Source organism: Ctenocephalides felis, unplaced genomic scaffold (genome assembly GCF_003426905.1).
Source record: "Ctenocephalides felis isolate EL2017-DRISC unplaced genomic scaffold, ASM342690v1 CF-g0.4_SCAFFOLD_01492, whole genome shotgun sequence".
In the NCBI taxonomy this organism is placed as follows: Eukaryota; Metazoa; Arthropoda; class Insecta; order Siphonaptera; family Pulicidae; genus Ctenocephalides; species Ctenocephalides felis.
The window spans coordinates 11,606,524-11,627,171 of record NW_020537646.1 but is presented as its reverse complement, the minus strand read 5'-3'; the positions used below and the strand labels follow the sequence as shown (position 1 = coordinate 11,627,171).

The 20,648-nt window shown below is 28.3% G+C and overlaps 1 protein-coding gene across 1 annotated transcript in view; it reads left to right on the top strand.

Moving 5' to 3' along the window:
• The window catches only part of LOC113370835 (hemicentin-1), a 198,735-nt gene that overhangs the window by 28,857 nt on the left and 149,230 nt on the right, over nt 1-20,648 (top strand). The window contains exons 4-5 of the mRNA XM_026611519.1: nt 4,333-4,476; nt 14,202-14,396. Coding sequence (XP_026467304.1) covers nt 4,333-4,476; nt 14,202-14,396 — 339 coding nt within the window. The remainder of the gene's footprint in view (nt 1-4,332; nt 4,477-14,201; nt 14,397-20,648) is intronic.

Here is a 20,648-nt window from a genome sequence, read left to right as displayed (position 1 = left end):
ATTTTAATTGTATTAATCTCATAAACATCCAGCAGTGTCTATAATTAACATTCTCTCTGAAAATATTCTAAAATCAATATATAAAGAAATTAGTACATACTGGATATTTTTTTACTACAAATATTTATATATTTTTAATTTTATTAAGAACAAATATTATTCATCACATACATTTGAAAAAGAACGGCTTTGATAATAATTTAAAAAAATTTAAAATATATGCATCGATCCAAATTTCTGCATCTTCGGAGAAATGAAGTATTTTCCGCCATGACTGTATACTTTCATTTAATCTGGATATTCCATGAATAAAGCTCATTTCTCGCAATGCATCTATAATAAATCTTGGGATAATAATACTGGCTGCATATCTGCGTCTATACATTCAATTGGCAGTAGAAATTTATGATAAAAACCCGAAGAGGCGTTATGAATCTCGATGATTACGAATTCCTGGCTCAGCGGGCGGCCGTAAGGGCGAATTTTCCAATCGTTCGCGAGATTAGCCCGATATGATTTATGTAGAGCGGCCTCAGGCGCCCGGGCCCAACTTTCCGTTCGAAATAGTTCTCGAACTTTTCGAATAAAACTTCTGGGCGCAGCTTTTATAGATTATGTACTAGCGGCGGCCGCGAAATAAAATATGCGAACAAATAGAATATGGGAAAAATACAGTAGAAGCTCTTGCTGGTAGGAAATATGCAATTCGCCAACTTTATTTAAACCAGTTTATAATTACTAAGGATTGCGTAATTACTAAGTAATATTGTAGATATTGTATGCTTTACTGCTTTTACTAATGGACCGTGAAATAGATCTATGTTATGGCAAGGCTATATTACGTTCCAGTTTCCATACAAAATGCTACTAAATACTGTCAAAATGCCATGTATTTGCTGTGCGATCAGGAGTTTCACATATAAAACGCAAAATCACTCAAATGGCCATATCTCAAAGATGCAGCTATGATAACTTTTTTTTTACTTTTGTGCGTTTTCTACGTTAGGTTTTATATCTAAAACGCTTGTCTGCACAGCACTCACATAGGATTTTGTCAGTTTTTAGTACCACTTTATATGAATACTGCATAACATAACCTTACCATATCATTGGTCTATTTTACGACAGAATCGGCCCCAAAGTCTTACCGCTTAATATAACTTAGTGTCAAGATTCAATAAAACAAACTTTTACTTCAATAATCTTATACTATTAATTTTACATATAATCAGTCAATATCATTACAACTTTATCATTTTATATCTTCATACACGTGTTGTTTCACAGAGCTATCTAACTGACTCGCACTAATGACCGTTACATTCAAATATTACTAACTACTAATTAATTTAATATTAGAATATTTTGTTTTTTTTTTTCAACTTCAATAAATATAATATACTGCTAACATTAATATTATATCATGAATAAAATATTCAATAAAAATAATATAATACCATTTTATCGTGAATTATTAAAAATATTTTAATTGAGATGAAATGGTGACAGCTCTTCTGTAACATGGTATTTCTACAGCCCATAAATTTCATGAATGACTTTAGTATCTTGATATCATGAAAGATTTTTCTAAATAACTATGTATTTAGGAAAACTTGCCAGTTTATGTAACAGCAGTGTACGGTTTAAGTAGTGTCAAAGCAGTTTCACAAAACCTTAGCTTGTATGAAATAAAATTAGCTTAATTTTTTTTTTGTTGGAATACAGCTATTTAGTTAAGCTTTGGTTTTATTTTTTGATCATGCCTTCATATCAACTTTTCAATTTAATATAAAATAATCATGTTTTTATCATATCTTTATATAAACGCTTTACCTTTTCCTTATAAAATATAAACCCATGCATTTATTGAGCTCCATAAAACGCTATACAATTGCTACTATTTCTTTGAGTTTCTTATAACACGATTGATATACAACGCAATAGCCAATTTTCATATGTCGCAGTACAAATTGGCCTGGATTGCCTGTTAAATCCGAGTATCTTATAGCACGATTTCTTTATTACAACATACGCACCCACCGCGTAATCGGAGGGTAGATTGTATATATTATATATATATATATATACATATATATATATATATATATATATATATATATATATATATATATATACCTGTGTGTAATGGTTTCACGGGCTTACTCACAGTTACACTTTCCTTTAAAAAGGTAACTTTCTCCCAAAGCCCAATAATTGAATTCAGCACTGCTGAAAAACGGGAGACAAGAAAACTTTATCTAATCGTCAATAATTGTATCACATAAAAGCACGTAGAGAAGGACCGGAGCTTTCAAAACTGAAGAGCCATCTATTTTAGCCTCACACCTACTTTAGAATTCTTTCAGTAAATACTAACGCTATCATCTGATCTATAATGCACATTCAGAAGGGCTTTTGGCGGAAGCTGAGAAAATTCAATTCTAGTTTATTGGATATGAAGAAGCGCACACAAGTCTCCGAGCAGTTTTTGTCTGCTTTTTGCTTTATTTTTCCTGATAATAATGCTCGTTGGATTATTGAATAGCTCAAGAGGACGTACATGCTGCTAAGGAGAGCGACTCAGTGAAGATGTAATCTGATATGCTACACTATATATTGGTACTTTATTGCGTCGTGAAGCCTCGAAAAGTTAAAGATTATATTGAATTACATCGGTATTTATTATGACTGAATATTTCAAATGCTTCACATTACAATGAAGATGGAATCAATGATTGAAAGGATTGGGAACTTGTGATTGAACTGGTGAAAGTAAAAATACTTCTTTACTTGTTTATGATATATAACTTATTTTAATTCATTAGTCAGAATTATTTATGTACATTTCTATATTGAAAACCAAGTCAACAGAGTGCGTGTACTCAAGCCATATAAATAATAGCAAGTACTATATCATCCATAAGTCAACATCTTTATTTACCTTAGCGTTCTTATTTTACTGGAAGCACATGCACCATTATGTATCGTATCATATATTTATAAAAATATTTACATATGAATATGTGTCATACGTTCTACGTATAGAGGTTGCCTTAAAAGTTCGATAGCGGACGCAATAACCCGACGATACATTCAACTCAAAAAAGAGATGGGTTTTCGCCATTGGCGCTATGGGGGCATTCCTTTTAGAATGAAGGTATAGACGACTGGGTATGTAAATAATATCCTGATAGTTATTCGATATGTCAATGCCATACGGCACTTCTAAAGGCAGCGAGTTATATATCGACGGATTTCTTGAAGTGTATTCGTAATATGCATCTGTAAACAGCAGATATTATTGTGCTTTGAATTATTCTATTTCTATTTCCTATACTACTTCTCATGTTTAATAAAACTTCAATAAAAATTTTACTTACACCTTGTTCAAAAATATATATTTACGTTAACATACAGTATGTATTATTATTACAACCTGTGCACTTGTCTGTTCAATCACTTATAATCTGAACTCTGAACTCACTAAAGCCTTCGCTTCGTTATGTGCTAATTAGTATTCAAGCAAATTGTACTTAATAGCAATTAATTTATCGATGTTTATTCAGCGATGTGTGCAGTTACATTTGAATTTAAATGCATTCGTACAGTTCAGTATATTGCACTAATAAATAATGAACTGAAATATAAGAGTTGTCTATATATTTTCCACCTTACTGGATACGATAGTCGTACGGTGGAGCGATCTTGTACTTTTGTCAATAGAGAAAATCGATTTCCTTCAAAGTATATTTTTATTATAAACACAACAATAATAGTAATTGTTACGAAGCTACATTTAAATTATAGCTTAGTAAGTTAATTTACGACTTTTGCGTTAATTTACGTAAATAAATTAAAAATAAGTTTCAAATATCGCTATGCCTGACTCCTGTGTTTTTGCACTCTCAATTTTTTTATAAATAATCATTTTTAATTTTCTTTTATAAATATATGTAAATTTATATAGTTTAATCACTTCATATCACTCTACAATCATTCTTATTGAAGAACCTTACTTATACCGTATAAAATGCATGCTCGATTAAGACAGCTGCCGTGCATATGCAATGCAGTAGCTACGAGTTTTATGGTAATCGCTTTCAACAATCTATTAAGATTTCTATCCACATTGTGCCGGTGTTCTTGGAAAAAACTTCATTTGTATATTAGCATAGATTTATAGAGGCATCAAGGCATTTGATTTTGTATTTTTTTGTGTTGTGAACAATGCTGCTGTTTATATTTGAATGAAATTTTAAAAATATGTAGTTCTATATAAGATATCTGAATTGTTCTACATACATTTTACTTATATTTGTTTCTTTGTTGCAGTTGCACCTCAACGTCCCCGCATCGAGTACAACACGACGCACGTGCTTCCAGGCCATAACATCAGCGTCAAGACCGGAGAACGTGCCACCGTGAAATGCGTATCGCATTACGGGAACCCGCCGAGTAGGCTAAAGTGGTTTCTTGGTAAGTGAACAGCACACATATCTATATCAATTCTATTAATCGACTATTTTGTTGTAAGAATGTGAAATCTTAGAACATTTTTGTCATTTATCCGCTATTGTGGCTACTTGTCCTATTGTGGTTACTATACGTGAAATTATGTACTTCTTGTTAAATTTATTCTGAAGATGAGTTAAATTATATTGAAACGTTTACCATAGGAGATTTTTTCTTAAAAAAAAAATCTTTAATTATGAATAGCTTCAAAATTGACTTCAATATATATATTTGTTTAAAGATTATCCCAGATCTCGAGCCAAAATGTAGTGACAGGGTTCATAGTTTTAGCTAATTTTTCCTAACACTTTTTATTGAGCTCAAATATTTTTTATTTGCGTAAGTTTTTGATATGTTCTTAATTCGACATAATGGAAAGAGTTGGATAGTGGACATATTGGATTAACTAGGAGAACCTCAGGTACTTTTCTAGGAATTTGACAAAACTTTGTATAGTGAGAGAATTGATAGTTATATAATAAAATAATAAAAGTATTGTACTATTCTTCGATCTTTCTTAGGGTTCTACGTACGTAAAATGTGTTTGCAAAAATTGTTTTACTTGTGGTTTACATATTTGTACTAGCTTTTTGTACCATAAAATAATAAGTATAGTTCTATTCTACAATCTTAATTAAATGCGCAAACTTATAGTAGTACTGGCCAAGCCACTTTAGTATACTTTTGTTTAACAAAAAGCCTTTCAATATCGACAAATTTCGAAATTATGTAATTTATAGCTTAACAAATGTTTATAGTTCAAGAAAACTCAGGAAATTGTGTTACTATTTTCTGAAGGGGCCTTAGAAATGTAGTTTACGTTCATAGTTACAAAGTTAAAATGAACAATGATAATTTCAATTCACCACAATACCCAAAAAAATAGTTTGTTTGACCAAAGCTCTAAGTTTTGCTTAAAAGCTCATAATTTTCAAAGAGCATAGTAATGTTTTGTATAATTTTTTTATGCTGATTAAAATCATCAGGCGTTAAATATAAATAAATTTCTTGTATAATACAAACACAAATCGTACAACATTTTAGAATATAATATTCGAATAGTTTATTGAAAATTGCAAATACCAAAGACATAAAATTTAGAATGTTTTCAAAAATAAAATGATAATTGATATATTGCACAGCAAGTGCATCAGTGTTGTAATTTAATAAATAATTTAATAGTAAATTGGACATCAATAAAGTTTTAGTAAAATATGTCATCTGAATGATTAGACATCATGAGAAATAGAATAGATCAAGTTCAGTTTTTAGTCAGTCGAAAAATTTACATCTTGTTAATTCACCATTTTAATAATTGAACAAACTTTCTTGAAAGATTTCTCCATTTCATTTAACTAGCAGTAGGCATTTTTTAGTTAGATCAAAATTAATAAAATATCAAAACAGACAGTTTACTTGCTGCTTTTGAGCCGAAAGGATTTTCCTAAATATCTTGAAATCATTCTTATATAAAAAATATACTAGCCTTTTGCAAACTTCAATGCATTTCTGAATATTTTATGTTATAAAAACTAAATTACATGTTACAGTGTAATTGTCCTGAGCTGAATTACATGTTACAGTGTAAACCTGGAAGCATAAATCTGACCAATTTTACAACAAAGCAATATATTTTTAGACAATCGACCATAAATTATAAAAAATGATACCTGTAATCAATTTCAATTACAAATGCTCCAGAAAACTTATAAAACCATTAAAATCAATTATCATGCCATATCATTTTGAACGCTTTTATAATTTCATATCATTTAACTCTTCCTTTACCAATCACGCAAAGGCATTTATCTTTTCTATGTATTAAACGAATCAGAGAAATAAACTATAAGGCACATATTCAATTAAGCGAAATGTGTGAATTTAACTAAACGTTGCGATTTCGTATGAAACGTGTAGAAAACTTCGCTCATTGCACGAATGTATAATTGCAGAGTAAATGTTTTAACAAACTTGCACCGAAAGCCTTGTATGCTCAGAGTACAAAGCGTTCCTGGTTATTGTTAGCAAGTCATTAATTTTGCACAGGATCTGTGGACTCATTAGGGATTTTTCTGTAAATTCATAATTTTTTAGTACAGCGACACTTTTGGTAATATATTTACTGAATATTGAAAGTTATAAATTAATTTAGGCTAAAGAAATGTCAGAAAACACACTACAGTCAGTTTTTCAACACACTTTATTTCATAAATTACAGAGGTTTTGAGACCATAGTATGCCTCATCTTCAGTATAATTTCTAACAATAAAAAGTAAATAACTACGTAACGAAATTACATTATTAATTTTTTATTATAAATTATATACCATTTTCAAACATTACACCAACTTTCTCTTTTAAGGCTAGACACTGTACAAAATTTGTTAGTTATATGTAGAAATATTGGCGCAAATCATTTTTTGCATATTATTTGCTCAGTCGATTATATTGCTCCAAGAAAATTCAATTTCTTATATCAACATTATTATTTATTATCCTATTTTCTTATAAATTCATTCATATAAATAATTTTAATATAAATTTTTACAGTAATTTTGATTTGAAACCGTTAGTCTTATTATTAGAATTTTTCTTAAGCTGCCCTTTTTTTAACAAATTTTAAGTTTCATATTGTTGCTCCAAGAAAATACAATCTTTTATATCAACAATATTATTATGGTTATATCATTTTATTATATATTTACTTATACAAATATTTTTATATAAATTTTCATAGTAATTTTGATTTGAAACTGTTAGTCTAATAATAAAATTTTTCTTAAGCTTCTTAACAAATTTTAAGTTTCATATTGCAATAATTTAGTGAAACTTGAATTTTTCAAATATTACATTAATTTTGAATTAGTGCTTACGTGGAAAAATTAATATGTCTTTCAATTTATCGGAATTTAATGCAAATTTATGACAAAAGTATGCAAAAATTGTCCAATTTTTTTACGCATATAATTATCGGTAATTATATGTGTTGAGTAGGACTTGACACAAAGATCTAACTCCATTTCAAGTAATTATACTATCTAAATCAAATCTACTACATCACAAACGATAACATATATCGAATAAACAGCTATCGGCTATAGTCAGTAAAATTCCCAATTAATTCCGAATCATAGAAATGTTTTTTTCTCTTTTTCTAAAATTTGTCATCTTACATTTTATGCAAAGGATGGGGTAACATGGGACAGTCAGGTTTCATTTTTAATTTCAAATAGATTTTACAAAATAATAGCTATCTTGTTTGAACAATGCAAAATATAACTTTTATGGGCACATTTTTCACAAAGATAATACTGTATTTTACCTTGATCTGGTATTTTGTCGGAAATATTCATCAACAAAGTTGGAATAACTTTTAATTTAAATTTTCTTGCAAAATAGCATTTTTAAATGAATTTACATTTTTATTTACTATTTTTTATTGTTTATACTTTTGCAATGGTAAAGGTACAGCTGGTCATTTTTATCCCATCCACATATGTAAGTGTAAGCTATTATAAAGGTCATATAAAATTATCTATTGAATCTAACTTAAACTTAACAATATCTTATGAATATACTTAAAAATTATATTGAGGTCTCGTAGACTAAACAACTGTGCTCAGAACCCAAAAAATTAACAACGAAAGAAAATACTTTTTCAATAGATTTTCAAACATGCACAAACATCTTATAGTGATGTTGCTAAATAAGGCCGATGGTTGGTTGCACATCGTTTGCCCTCTTCTCTCAAATATTGTTGTAAAAAAGTCCTTACATTACTTGTTTTTGAAAAATTGGTGTTGGATCTTTTAACCCAAGACCTTTTAAGACATGCACTACCCTATACTATATTAGCCATTCAAAACAACTTTGATTAGCATAAAAATCATTGCCATTTATTGGAGTATTTCTGTTACATTACACCTAAAAATATTTAATTCCACCTTGAACGTAGTGATTAGCAGCGTTGTTCAAACAAAAAATCATTCTGTACCCGAGCATAATTTGTTGATTCAGTCAAGAAACGATTTCGTATCTGGCAATATATCAAAAATTCGTTTACGATAGCACTGATATTCATTGTCTTTGTTGTGTTTACTCTGGAATAATTTGTTAATGACATAACGGCATGATACATATCCGAGCTCGTAGCCAACTCTGCACGGCAAACACATTTGTCACCGTTAATCTACTAGGCCATTGTTTAACAGACAAAAATAAAAAAGCCATTTAGATCGTTAGAGATTACGTCAAACCACAATCCCATTCGAAAATCGCAGGCGGGAGCTTTGGCTAATTCCTCGTTTTACTATTAAATAAGTCGCAATCGGATTGAGAGGAGATATTTAGATTATTTTTTATTTAAAATTTTAATATACTAGAAAACACGTTAAGAAGACTTGAAAATAAATTATATTATTATTATTTTTTTTATTTATTCACATAGCTCACAGAATAGTTCAAGAGGACTTAAATATTTAATTCTCATACATATAATACAGAAAAATATGACATAGTATAATACATAATGTAACAATTTTATGAAATATAGAGAGTAAGATATTTTTTTAATTTTTTTCATTTTTTTTTGTTGTTTTTTATTTAAAATATAAGTAAAATATGACATAGTATTATACATAACGTAACAATAACATAGAATAAGATGATTTTTTTTATTTTTTTTACCTACCTTACAAATTACAATTATCATACATTTTATAATACAGATGAAATATAACATAGTATTATACATAATGTAACAATTTTATGAAAAAAAAACACAGAGTAAGATGATTTTTTTTTATTTTAATTTAAACCTATAGCCCACAGACTAGTTCCAAGAGAACTTAAAAGTACAATTATCATACATAATACAGATAAAATTTAATATGGTATAATGCATAAAGTAACAATTTTATGAAATAACAAAGATTAAAAATGAAACATATTTGAGGAGAAATATAAAAGTTAACTAAAGTAATTATATTAATACATTATTCAAATCAGCATAATTAATATCTATAATAAGATTCTAGAGTTCAGTAACAGAACAACGTAAGTGTGGGCATTTCTATGACGGAATTTCAATATAATTTTGAAAAATTTAATCAGCACTTATTCCTTATACTATTAAATAAGTAGCAATTGAATTAAGATATAATATTTCAGCTATTTATTTCAATTATCTAAATACGCATTTAAAGCATAATATCTAGTTTATATCATATTGACATAACATAAAGGTTAGCATACTAAATTTGTTTTTTCTATAATGGATTTTATAAAGATTTTGTAGAGCAGTTACAGACCAACTTTGAATAAAAAATTACAATTGAATTTCAAGATAGTTTTAAACAATTCAATCAACGCTATTTTAAATTTGTATAGGTAAATAATTTGGTATATTGAGAAGTTGTAAGAATACTAAATTTCAACTAAACCAAATGCATTTTTTATATTTAATTTTATAATTTTTATGTTTTATTCAATTCACTTTATGGTAAATGGTTCAATTCTCTTTACCATATGTCTGCAGATCAATATAGTTTATATTGTTAATTCAATAGCACTAATCTAATAATCTAACATGATAATTTTTGTGTAATTTTGACCATTCCTAAGTTTCTTAAGGAAATGTTTGTTTTTGCTAAAAAACGGCTAATTGCTACTAATTGCTAATTTAGTTTTAATGACATTTAGAGTCATTCTGAATCGTTGAGACCAAAATTATAAGAAATATGTGTGCGTATGCCCATTGTAGACGACTCTTTTGATTTTTCTCAAAAACAAAAACTTCAAAAAACCAAAATTCTAGTTTTTTATAATTATCAGAAAATCTGATCTAACTATCTAAATCTCAATTTTTGTTGAGTCGATTATTTTCATTCCAAAATTTTATGCAATTTGCCTTAAGGCAAAATGTCACTCACACTTACTTATTTAAAAGCTTTACTGTTTTTTGTATAAAAAATAAAAAATCTTTTAATTATACGCAACACGTTTGTTTTAATATATTTTATTTTATTTATAGAAGCTTATCACGCTAAGGTTTTAAATAGAAAATTATTAAGCACCTGATAATATGCGAATAATTTTACATTCGCGTGTAGATACGCCATATTCTTCTACTTTGAGTGTAATTTTAATTTATAATATAATATTTGAGATATTTTTCTACATGAAGGGAAAAATTCAACAATTATTTTGGTCGATTTCATATAACCAAATTAGTTATAGAATTAAAATTACGATAGTCAAAAATAATGATAATTTTGGACCAGCATTTACTATGTTCTGTTTTTTCTCAATAACCTTATATTTTGAGAAAAATAAAATTGCTAAACGTACCTATTCATTTACTTCAATAATTTACAAAAAATTATTTGTATGTTTATAAAGCAAAATTTCTCCTCAAAATTTTCTTATATAAAGGAAATAAAATCATTTCAGATTCAGGCAACAAGATCATCATTTTGCTCGTAATTAAAATTAAATCCAGATTGATCCTTTAAAATTCTACAAATTATTTTAAAACTAGAACGTTGAAATAACAAAATTAAATATCTAAATATATAAAACAAAGTATATTTTATTTAATATTTTTAACATAGCTAAAAATTCCATTATCCGGCTCTGGTAGAGTTAGAACCTAGGGCGATTTGGCTAACATCGTATATTACAACCCTCATTACTGGCCAAATGGAGCAATTAGAAAGGCAACATAATACAAAACGTGATACATAATGGTGCTATTAATATTTTGTATTCTTTGTACGGGTTTTTATCTGGACAAAACTTATGTGGGCTTAAATGGACCTAATGAATATTTGTGACGTTGCATAGCTTTAAAAAAATGATGCTAACTCTTACATAAATTGTAATTGTACATTTTTATTTTTGCTAATTTTTTTATTTTTGTTTTTGTTACTCTGCATAATGAAACCTAATAGGTTCCTCTAATTGATAAAAAAAACTATTTAGATATACAAGAAGATGAATTTTTCTATTTTGTGTTTTCTAAGGTTTAATATATTCAGATTTAGATAGCTTTCAAAATTTTCAAGAATAAAAAAGTTTCCAATATAAAAAATTAAAGTCCAAAATTTTCAAATAGATGTAACTTTTCAAAAAATTCTTATGTTCATAAAGTTCAAAATCCTAAAAAAAAAACTTAATTTTCAAACTTACAAGCCAATTGGGCATTAGACCATTATATAAATATTTGTGCATGTTAAGAAAATTATATTTTTTAGTATTTAGAATGATTAACTTATTACATTAAATTGATAAAAAACTTATTTCGTACAATAGTAGATTAATGTTTCTATCCTATGTCTACTAAGGTTATAAAAATAAGTCCAATAATATTTTAAGAAAGACTTAAAATAAAATAAAGTTTTCATAAATATCAAAACCTTCAAAAAAACTTAGCTTTTAAATTTTCAATAAAATTTCAACCTTTTGAACATATTAAATTACGAGCACCAATTTGCCTTGAGACGATGCCATCTAGTACTACTTTTTTTTTCAAATAGTATCTATACATTGGGGTGGCTCTTAATATGGACATTTTTTGAATTTCCTTGGTCCCAAGGGCTCAAATGGTTCCAAATTGATAAAAAACAATTCTCTGAAAGTTTTAGCTCTTAATATTAACTTTTAGATAATGCGCATGGAAAAAAATTTGAAAATTGAAAAAAAATTGTTAGGTATAACTAAGCGACAAATGAATTGAAAGTGAAAATTCGTGTCCTTTTTATTGAAATTCGACGCTCTGCAAAATTTTTGAAATTTTTTTCATGCCATTTCCATACAAAACTTTGATTGAATTGCGCTCTATCTTAGGAACAAGGAACTTTGAAAATGTCCATATTGAGGACCACCCTTCTATACATATATGAATATTTGTGTATTCTAAGTAAATTATATTTTATTAATATTCAGGATGATTAAAACTTATTACATTAAATTGATATAAAAAACTAATTAGGTACTAGAATAGATAAATTTTTCTATCCTATGTCTACTACCCAAGGTGATGCTCAGGGGTCTCACGTTCCGTGAAAAGGTGTTTCGGTGTCGTTTTATAATTAGCAACTTAAGTTTCGTGAAAATTCACGATCCATGGTCGCAAAACTGCGTTTGGCACGTGCTTCTAGATTACGCGGTTTGCATTTAGATTTTCTACGTGCCCTGTACAAAGTCGTATACCGTATACCCCGTCGAGTTGAAATAGGAAAACACGTGTGTTTTGCTGGTTCTGCCGATATATATTGCAGGAGCATATGTCGCCTGCAACTCGGCCAACGAATTCCGAGTTGGATGCAGTATTATTGTTCGAGTTGTTAATCACGAATCGCGGATATATACCTATATATATATATATATATATATATATATATCGTTGTGCATTACTGCTATAATTTAATTATTAATCACATTGGACATCAATGACGTTCTGGTGATATTTGTCATCTGAAAGATTACACGTGATGAGAAATAAATTGATCAAGTTCAGTTTTCGGTTCAGTTTGCGCAAACCTTTTCGAAGAATTTCTTTATTAAGTTTAACTAAGCATTTTTAAAATTAATAAAATACTTATTCCGAAAGTAGTATTGTAAACATACTTTGAAAAATTACTTACTAGTCATCTGCTTACGTCGATATTTCTGAATATTTTATGTAAATTTTATGTAGCATAAGTAAATTACAAGTTATTTGTTCATTTGTGACACAAATGTCCAAATCTGAACCATGATACAGATTTCACAAGTACATATAATTATTGTGATTTTAATAAATAAGCATTGCTATAACTCACATATTACCAACAACAATTTTACACAAAATAATTTTACCACCAGGTTGGAAAGTTGACCTAACTCTGTCTCTACTATAACAATGCCATAAATTACAAGGCTGAGACAAATTAGTAGTATATATTTATAATGAGGTTTTGTGATAATAAGCACTTTTGTAAGCCCGGTACAGTACGTGAGTTAAAAAAATACTTTTTTCTTGTATATTTTTCATGGTGTCATAATTTCTATACGTGACTGCAAACTGGGTTCGCAAAGCTGCACAGAATATAGATGTTGGCAATATTTTCACAGGGATAACAAAATACTGAACCTTTTTAATAAAATGATATACTAGAAAACAGAATATTGAATAAAGTTTAGTAAAATGTCATATGAACAAAAATTAAAAATAAGTAAATGTACGTTATAGTATAATAAATAGACATTCATAATTGTTTACTGTTTTGGATTGGATATTATTTTGAAATTGAATGGCAATTCATTTACCATTACGAACTATTTTATTATTGCTTAACAAAGGTTTGTTCGAACAAACGTACTGCATCTTTCTCCGTTTGAACCATATTTCAAAATCAGTATATGTAAGCTATTATGACGACTGTCACTACCGTACTCTGGCACAACCGTACCCAGACTATGTAAATCTAAAAATATTTCTAAAATTCAACCCCACCTTTAAATCACGTATACAATATAATGAAGACCAGAAGTCGATACTGGGTAGCTAATGGCTTATAAACAAAAGAGTTCTAAACTGATCGTTGGACTGTTATAATTGTATAGTTACACCCAGTAATTTTAATATTAAAATATATTTACTTACTGTTGATTACTAATAATTTCATCTTGTTAATTTTTTTTCACAGGTCAACGAGAATTAATGCCAGTGTCTCCACAAAGCAATAACACTGAACCAGACAATCCTCGCACCTGGTCTGCAACTTCTGTGGTCGAAGTGAATGCAGACCGAGCTTTGCATGGGCAAATTTTGAGATGTGTTGCCTTACACGAATCCTATCCTGCTAAATCTCAGGATATCGAAGCCAGATTGGATGTCAGATGTAAGTGATAGTAATAATAATAATCATATTATACATAGTAAATATATCTGCCATTCTACATTGTAGAGGTACGTTGTTATCTATATTTCAGCCATGTGGTTTTACATGGTCCATCGATTTTCTTTCCCTGAAAATCAATAATGTTCAAATTACATTTTGAATATAATTTGCAAACGCTACATCTATGTCCGCGGTGAAAGAAAACAGCGCAATGTGCGAAATACGAAATTACAGCCAAACACTCAATAGCCCAAGCAATAAAACGAAGCTGTATCAAACAGTACAAATGCGTTCCGTCGAATAGACATTGATTTGTTTTTACATAAAAACAATGCTGGTACATGATATCGATTTTACATTTGTACACATGCTAGGAGGAGGACATCGGGCAATTGCAGCTTTATTATGGGAATCTGCTTTTATTTTCTATATTCGGTATATGTTGTCCAATTGATTGATCACTTTTAATTTTTAAATACATATGATTATTGGTTGGGATGTCTTGAAATATTTTATTTTGTCTCGTTCGTTCAGCGGCGCTAGGCGGCCAGTTGTCCCGTACAGCAGCATCACTCCTGCAAAAAATACTCCCATAATGATCGGCTTAATATATGACAAATTATGTATAGTTTGACAATGATTTTATTTTACTCAAAAACAATGTCGGTACATGATTTAGATTTTACATTTGTACACATGCTAGTAGGAAGACATTGGGCAATTGCTGCTTTATTATAGGAATGTGCTTTTATTTGCAATATTTGGTATAGATTACCCGACCAATTGATTTATCACTCTGTTCGCTTAGAAGTGTAGTTTTTAATTTTTTAATACATAATGGTTAATGGTTGAAAAGTCTTGAAATATGTTGTTGTGTCTACTTCGTTTAATAACGCTGCTGGGCAGTTCACTGTCCCGTACAGCAGTATCTTACGTATCATAACGAAGGGGTTAATAAATGACAAATTATGTCTATTTTGACATTTATTTTGTTCTAACATAAAAAAATGCCGGTACCTGATTTAAATTTTACATTTGTACACATGCTAGTAGGAGGACATTGGGCAATTGAAGCTTTATTAAAAGAATCTGCTTTTATTTTCACAATTCGGTATATGTTGTCAAATTGATTAGCAGTCTAATCTGTTAGCTTCACTCCTTTGGTAGTTTAATTTTCAATTCTTAAATACTTCATGGCTGACGGATGAGAGGTCTTGAAATATTTTTTGTGTCTGGTTCGTTCAGTAGCGCTGAGCGGTTTGATGTCTCGTACATCTGGATCACTCCTGCGAAAAATACTATTTTGACAAATAATATATGACAAATTATGTCTATTAGGGCAATGTTTTGTTTTTTTTACATAAAAACTATGCTGGTACATCATGTTATTCATTTGTACACGTGGGACCTTGGGCTATTAATAAGACCACATTATAGCCCGAAATTCAGTCTGTATCTTTTCACTAGTGGGTGTTAATGTGAATAAAATTTTGCCAGTATAAATTGATTATTCACCAAAATATTAGTTTTTGCAAAATATTAGTGCTTATAAAATAATAAAATCGTTGATGGTCACCAGTATCCGCATTCTATATCCGATGTGCCGCAAACTGTACACATGATTTCGTATTAAAATGTAAATTTCAAGCCGGTTACACCCGCCAATAACACGGCAGTCGAAAGCAATGACATCAATGATCCGCGAATTGAATGACATTTTCCCAATATGTATACGTTATCAAACAGATAAATCATTAAACTATTTATTTTTATGCCAAAACATTTATACTGGAAAATATGACTAATATAAAAGATTTAGAATTACTAGTCGTAAATACGATACCCAAAAAATGTGAGCCATTTTATTAATGACTTTTACTAGAGCGTTTTCAAAATCAAATTATTTATTTGTTCGGAATTGTAATTTTTTTATTGGATGCAATTGAATACTATTTATCTACATAAATAATATAATTTTTAATCAAGTTTGTAATAATTTTTTGTTAACTTTCATCTTTGCATCTTATAATGTGCAATCTATAGAATTGAGTTTGAGTTGTTTTTACACCATAAAATCAAAAAAACCAATTCATTGTAATCCTTAATTAAATTACAAAACAAAATCACCACCTCGATACATGATGTTATAAATTATTTAAATAGTTTTTAAGAGGTATAGATAATAATCGAAAATATTTAACTAATCGCAATATTTTCAATTTAAAAACAAACCTTAATAGGTTTCATGTACGCTCAAATTCTCCGGTAAATTAAATCATGTTTCAAATGCGATTATTAGAGTAGATTGTGCTGCACGCAAGCACTTTATGCGATAAATAATTTAGTTCTGATAAAAGTTATTTCAAAAGTTCATCATTCAATAAAACATTCTATGGTTGGTTTAATTAAAACTTTAATCGACATTATATATCAGTGGAAATATTTAAATTATAATCACAACATACCGCGTTTTGTGAAATACACAGACAGGTTTTATTTTCAATGAAAATTTTAGTTTCGAAATATAAATGGTAATTTATAAACAAATTGAATTGTTCGATTTATTTAGTATAACTATTTCAAAATGTTTATCATCTTACAAAGATAACTTTATTTGTTGGTCCGTTCTGTTGGTTTATTTTAGATTTTGTCATCAAAAACAAAATAGTGATGATGAACTAAAAAATATAATAGTAATGATGGAAAAAAACAAAAAATACCCTATCGTTGTTTGACACATGAAAACATTGTCAACTTAAAATTTGAACTTGAATGATAATATATGGTAAATTATGAGTAAGGATAATGTAATTTAGAAATTACTATTGCCAAAAAGCAACTTAGATTAAAAAATTAAATATAAATAACGTGTTATATTTATCGTGACATTTGAGAGTTCAGAGAATATCAATTTAATTTCTATTTGTACTTAAATGCCAATATTTGTTAAATTCATAAAAAAAACTAAATTTTATCGATTTTCCCAATAACATGATTTCGATACAAATTTTTCTCAACCTTAATGGAAATGTCAATTTAGAAAATATAAAATTGAACTTATTGTCCTTTATATTTTATGTAAAATATTCAATCCTTAATATCTGAGTCAAATTCTTCATACAGTCATCCTCTGGTCTAGAAATACAAACGCACCACTTTCCAGAATTATATCATTTTACGGCGGTCGTGACATAAAAACTTATGCTAGCTCACACACAATTTCCGGACTTGCAATCCTGCAATATGCTAGATATCAGGATTTTAAATGAAACTTTCCTTCTGCCGAATATAACACGTCATACTTGGCAAACGATTTTTGAAACGCAAGTAACATGGATTCGAAATATCACATATGATAGTGGAACATCTATATTTTATTTTTTCGTGTTGTGTTATTAAAATTTATAGTTTAATAGAAGCTTCTGTGCTCACTATTAATTGTTAATTTTTGAATAATTACATATGTATATACTACTTCTACATCAATGAATAATAAAAACTTTAAATCTTTTTTATTGGATTTCCCTGGGGACTCGTGCGTAAAGTTTGGTTTTTAACTACAAGCTATTTGTTTTACACTCGTCTCAGACAACTTGATATCGAGCAAAAATGTCAATAGTTTTCATTTTAAAATATTAAGCTTTTCGAGGCATTAGAAGAATCTAATAATAATCTTATCATAGAAAAAATGGACACACACAGGGTTGCTTTCTAATAACTCTAGAAAAATGACTTACATCTCAATAGCTCATAAAACATATATCGTTCTTAATTAAATATGCATTTTAATTATGCATTATATATATTGACATAAATAGCATAACATATGGATAGAATAACAGAAAAAATAATGTATATGTAAATAATGTATGTATATATAATGGGTACATTATATATTGTGAGAGGCAAATAATAAGTGAGAAATGAATTCTAGAGAGTGTAGTTAGAGACAATAAACGAGTAATTAGAGATGAGGTGTGTTAATAGAGACGAACGTTATATATATATATATATATATATATATATAATGTATGTGTGTTTAGGTTCAAGCAATTGCATTAAACCAGGTTCAACTTCAACCGAGTTAGTTCAATATCGATGAAGTTCAGAACTGCCAATATACCTGTATTGCTTTAGATAACTTATGAATTAGTAATGAATAAGTTAATCGATATTTTAAACTGAATATAGTACTTTAACTATGATAGAAATAGTTCCAAATTTGTAGAAATAGTTCCAATTTTACATGACAAAGATTTTTGTATCTTGAAGAAAAAGATATATGATATGTCTAATAACTTGATAAAAATCTAAACTAGTGGTGTTTTTCTTGATCTAGCTGTGAATAACAAATAAATTTCAAACCTTTGATTAATAATTTTTTATTAAAATATAGTATTTATTATATCTTTATGTGAAGTATTTTATACCCACTCATCATCAATATAAATAGTGATGTGACGGGAAAAGTAAACATTTTGAATTTATTCGAAATATCAGATATTTTTGTTGAATGATTATTATAGTTTATTTGATATTTGTTTATTTTGTGCAGGTTCCAGTGACTATTTGAAAAATTATTATTATTATTACTATTGTATATATATTTAACAGTAGTCGAAATTTTGTGTATCCTATAAGTAACTTGACTTCTTAAATGAAGTAGCTTAGAATTATTATTTTTAAAAAAAATAATGCTTCCATTTTTCTGCTTAATGCTTCCACTTTTCTTTTTCTGAGAATTACATCTAATTTTGAAAGTAATATCCAACATTAATGGTATATTGATTAAACTTTACCGATTGGATAAGTGTCACTTTAATCGCCAATTAAAACTATTAGACTTCCCAGAAGAGTAAAGCTCTCACATAGTTATATAAGTCACTTTTCAACTGAATTCCTTTTTGATTCGAGCAGTTTCTATTCGGACACGTACTAGTTCAATAGTCAACATACAAGGCAAGTAATACGAAGAGATCTCTTTGAGCTCGGATTTCTAATGCATTTGAAAACATTTAATGCATTCGGGATAGCAAAGCCACCGCAAAACAAACCGAACACGACCACGTCAGTTGATGGTAAAGGATTAAAGATTATTTTGCAGTTTATAAATTTTCAAAATTATTTAAAGTAATAAATTTTATTACTAATCTTAGCAGCATATGGTTTGCTTAAACTACACTTTTTCATTTTATTTTATTTTTTTAAACTCATAGACTTTATACTACATGGACTTCGACCACGTCAGTTGATGGTAAAGGATTAAAGATTATTTTGCAGTTTATAAATTTTCAAAAATATTTAAAGTAATAAATTTTATTATTAATTTTAGCAGCATATGGTTTGCTTTAACTACACTTTTTCATTTTATTTTATTTTTTTAAACTCATAGACTTTATACTACATGGACTTCGACCAAGTCAGTTGATGGTAAAGGATTAAAGATTATTTTGCAGTTTATAAATTTTCAAAAATATTTATAAGTAATAAATTTTATTATTAATTTTAGCAGCATATGATTTGCCTAAACTACACTTTTTCATTTTATTTTATTTTTTTAAACTCATAGACTTTATACTACATGGACTTCTAGTCGAGCGCAAAATAAATGCATAAAGATAGAAGAGACGTCACTTGCTGAACGAGCGTTGACGACAATCGTGGAACCCTCCCGATTCAGCAAATGTCATATGTTACATGTTTTATTTTTTATTATTATAGTTATAATTTTGTAAAAAATGATATTTATAATATTTAATAATATTTATCATAATAGTAAATGTTATTCAAAAATTATCTGTGAGAGTTTTATTTCAATAATATAATGGCAATTTTGTGGACTAATAAATTTGTAAGAAATGACATTAATAATTGCCATATAAAATAAACATCGGCAACGCTCATTCAGCAAGTGAATTAGAGTCTCTTATATCTTTGTACACTTTATACAATGGAAAATAAATGAAGTCTAGCAGTCTATATCAACGTTTTGTTGCAATGTTTCCTCACTTGTTTTTTGTATTGCACTATTAAATTCGAATCGAACATTATACTAATTTTAATAGACCGATAGCAAAAGATTTTTTTTTTTTGAAAATTTCATAAATTTTGTTCGAAATTTTATCTATCTTCGAGCACCATATGTTCTGAGTCTTTCTCTTTCTGAGCTGCTTGGAGAAAATATTTATAGACAAATAAATATAGCACAGAAATTGTGTTTTGATCGCACGTAAAATGCATTATTCATGCAGA